At 39.3% G+C, this 3,609-nt stretch overlaps 1 protein-coding gene across 2 annotated transcripts; it reads right to left on the bottom strand.

Annotated features, from left to right (window-relative positions):
- Positions 1-2,195: 2,195 nt before the first annotated feature.
- Positions 2,196-2,498, bottom strand: LOC119821572 (small ubiquitin-related modifier 1-like). 2 transcript variants are annotated; one of them, XM_038340671.1, is made up of 2 exons: positions 2,319-2,498; positions 2,196-2,264 (listed from the first exon to the last, which is right to left on the bottom strand). In XM_038340671.1, exons 1-2 carry the CDS (start codon positions 2,496-2,498, stop codon positions 2,196-2,198), a joined length of 249 nt encoding a protein of 82 aa, XP_038196599.1. The 2 variants fall into 2 exon arrangements, with proteins under 2 accessions (XP_038196599.1, XP_038196598.1); XM_038340670.1 differs by having other exon boundaries at positions 2,196-2,498.
- Positions 2,499-3,609: the final 1,111 nt, after the last annotated feature.

The following is a 3,609-nucleotide window of genomic DNA, read 5'->3' as shown; positions in this document are numbered from 1 at the left end:
TTTGTAAAAGCAATCTTCACGGGGTAAAATATGGTTTAATTGTTAGACATGAAAATAAAATTACGAGCAACATGTAAAAACCATTTGCGTTTACACATATTCTACTGATATCATTCAATGATTTAGTTTTCTTTTATTTATCAGCAATCCTATGAGGTACTCTCTTAATGCTTATGTCAGCCCGATGGTTTTTGTTTTCCACAGATCTGCAATAAAAAGTAACAACATTCAAGCTGGGCGGTGGTAGCACACGTCTTTAATCCCAGCAATGGAGAGGTAGGCAGATCCCTGTGAGTTCGAGGCCAGCCAGGTCTACAAGAGCTAGTTCCAGGACAGACTCTAAAACTACAGCAAAACTCTTTCTCAAAAAAACAAAAACAAAAACAAACAAAAAAAAACTAACAACATTCAATTTTTAGTAAACATTCTACAAGGGAGAAAATATTTTTCCTCATTTTAAAACTGATTCATACTTATAAAAATGTAACTGATTAATCCAGATGAAAGGGGAGGTGGGAGGAACTGGGAAGAGCAGAGGGAGATGAAGCAAATAATCAAAATATATTGTGTGAGGAAAAAATCTATATTCAATAAGAGGGAATATATTTATATCTTATTAAACTGACAATCAGAAATTATTCATGTCTTGTACATTTCTAATGCCTTTTTGACTATAAAGTTAGGGACAAGGTGTGTTCTGTTCTTTTTTCCCAGTTATAAGGGAAACATTTGTCAAAACCATTCTCCCAACCCACTAAGCTGGATGTCAACAGTCATTGCTGAAACCTCCCACTAGGTGTTCTGCAGGCATCTCTGTGTGCACACCCTTAACATTTGCTTCCTTCTGGATTTATCCCATCATGTGGCCTTGACCTTGTGATGCTGTGGAAGTGATAATCCTGAGGTCATGTTAAATGTAATGTAACACTATAATTCAAGAAAACAGTAATGAAATCTATACATGCTAATAAAATTAAGTTAAAAATGTTGACAAAATACAGCTCAAAGAATACATTTTAATAGATATATATGTTTCAAAGCTATACAAAGTACTATTTAAAAGTGAACATGTTATAAAAATACACACGAGATTGATTGGGTTGTATGTGAGTATCCATAGTCATGCACACACATACATCGATATAAATATATATGTGTTATCTTTAGGATAATGATTACTTTTGAGGGAGGAAGAAAAGCTGGAAAGATAGATCCATAGTCAAGAGAGCATACTAAGTACTATTCCTGCAGAGGACTGAAATTTGGTTACCAGCACCCATGTCGGATGGTGCACAGTCACCTGAAGCTTTAGCTCCAGGGAAATCAGGCATTTCTGACTACTATGGGCACCTGTACTCATATTCCACATACACAACTAAAAGTAACAAAATAAATATTTTTTAAGAAGAAAGGAAAGCATAAAAGAAAGGAAAGTAACAAGACCAGATTGAGAACTTAATTTTTTATGTGAAACACCTTGGTTCTAAAAAGTGAAGCAAATTTGACAGAATATATTTGTTAAAGTTTGACGTTAAACGCCCTGATGTTTATTGTTACAGCAGGCATTCTTTTCAATTAGTCAACATGTCTCATATAATTTTTGCACGAATAACTTTATTATTAACTGCTGATGAATACTAGAACATATCTGGGCTCGTCTGACAAGACTGGTTCAATCTGGAGATGCTTTGTCTTCCGTGAGGGCTCCTTCGCAGTGGGTGGTTATGATCACCGGATCTGTCATCTTAACGCCAAACCTGGTATTCTGCTCTTGGTCCAGTTCCTCGGGTTTTAGAAGCAGCTTCAAGTTAAGAAGGGGCCGTTTTCCACAGTTCTCTGAAAACGCTGCCGTCTTCCCCTGAAAATCGCTTGCCATGTGTGAAGCAACCGCATGCCAAAATTCCTGGCCGGTTGGACGGCATAGGAAAGCTAGAATTGGTCCTGAGAAGGGTAGCCTCACAGTACACATAGAACATTTAAAAGAGACAATACGAAGGAGGCTGAGGTTTGATGGCCAAAATCAGCACAATGAAAACAACCAGTAATGAATATTGATCGCTAGAATTCAGACTGCCAGACATTTGAAAGAGATGGAGAGACGGTATTCCATTTTCACTCTGAATACCTCTTAGCCAAAGAACCATTTAAAAAAAAATAAAACAGTATGGAGGGAAAAGAAGAATTACGAAGAATATCTACACCACTGAATGACCCCCCATTTGTTCCTGATAAACTTCGATCACGTCGTCCTCCTCCATCTCCAGCTCTTCTGGGGTGTGGTTATCAGCGATCTTCTGGCCTTCAAAGAGAAACTTGACTGAATTCGATGGGATTCCCTGTCTTTGACAATAGGATTTTTTGAGTTTCTTGAGTTGCGTTCTCCTTTTCACTTTGAAGTGTACCTCATTTCCATCCTGAGCAATCACTTTGACTTTAATAACTTCTTCCTTCTTAGTCTCGACGACCTCACTTGAAGATTTTGTCTCCTCGTCAGACATGGTGACCAATGGTTTCTCCAGATTCTCCAAAGAGTCTCCCATAGCAGCAGCCGCCTGTGTCCGGGTAGAACTTCTGGGGTTTACAACTCCGGCCCTTTCCAACAGCCCTGTACATCTTGCGTCACGTCCGGGTTCCAGAAGGTTAGCTTCTGTAACCATTGTGGGGGAGGGGTTGTGGTAGCAGATAGGCAGGCGGGGGGGGGGGGGGGGGGGGGGCAGTCCCGCATTCCAATCTACAAGAAAGAGGCAAAGAGAAAGCTCTATTCCGTATTATTTTGTGTTAAAATTGAAAAGCAAGTCATAAAAAAGGAGAGCTTTATCAATTTTAAAATGGAAACGTCACCCATATTCATGGTTTGAACAACGTGGCAGTGAATGGAGCAGAATCAGCGCTCTTAAGAGTCAAAGAGAAGTGAAATCCCATTAGCCATGCTAATCTCTATAGAGAGATGAGCTAGGCAGTGACCAATGTGTTCTTAGCAACGGTGGCGAATGTTTTTCTTCATTACAGTAGCAAAGATGCATAGGAATAAAAAAGAAAAAAAATTCCACATACAATCACTCATAAATAAAGTTTCTACATAATTTTACATATCCACACAATGTCTGTGTGGATACATGATTTTTAACACATCTCTGTGCATATTGGTATATACTTAGTGCTTGTGAACCTTTCTGTACTGTATAGTTGATTTTGACAGAAAGTTGTTGGTAGCTGTATAGATTTTTCATATGAATATGTTATAACGTTCAGTTCCCACCTACCGTATCTCGCCACCACACATACCCCTTCAAAAGAGTCTCACTACCTTGCTCAGAATAGCCTTGAATTCACAATCCTCTTCTAAAGCAGGGAAGGAAGCTGAAGACTTCCAAATGCTAGGTAGGATTATAGGTGAGTATCAATCAGCCAATTGTTGTTGTTGTTGTTGTTGTTGGTGGTGGTGGTGGTGGTGGTGGTGGTGTGTGTGTGTGTGTGTGTGTGTGTGTGTGAACTTGACACAGCCTCGAATCCCCTGAAAATGGAGTCTTACTAAAGTAATTATCTTTATCAGGTTGGGCTGTGGGTGCGCCGTTGGAGTTTGTCTTGATTAATGTAGGTGGGCACAAC

The sequence above is a fragment of the Arvicola amphibius genome, chromosome 8 (genome assembly GCF_903992535.2).
Source record: "Arvicola amphibius chromosome 8, mArvAmp1.2, whole genome shotgun sequence".
NCBI classification, from domain to species: Eukaryota; Metazoa; Chordata; class Mammalia; order Rodentia; family Cricetidae; genus Arvicola; species Arvicola amphibius.
This window is presented reverse-complemented; position numbering and strand designations above follow the sequence as displayed.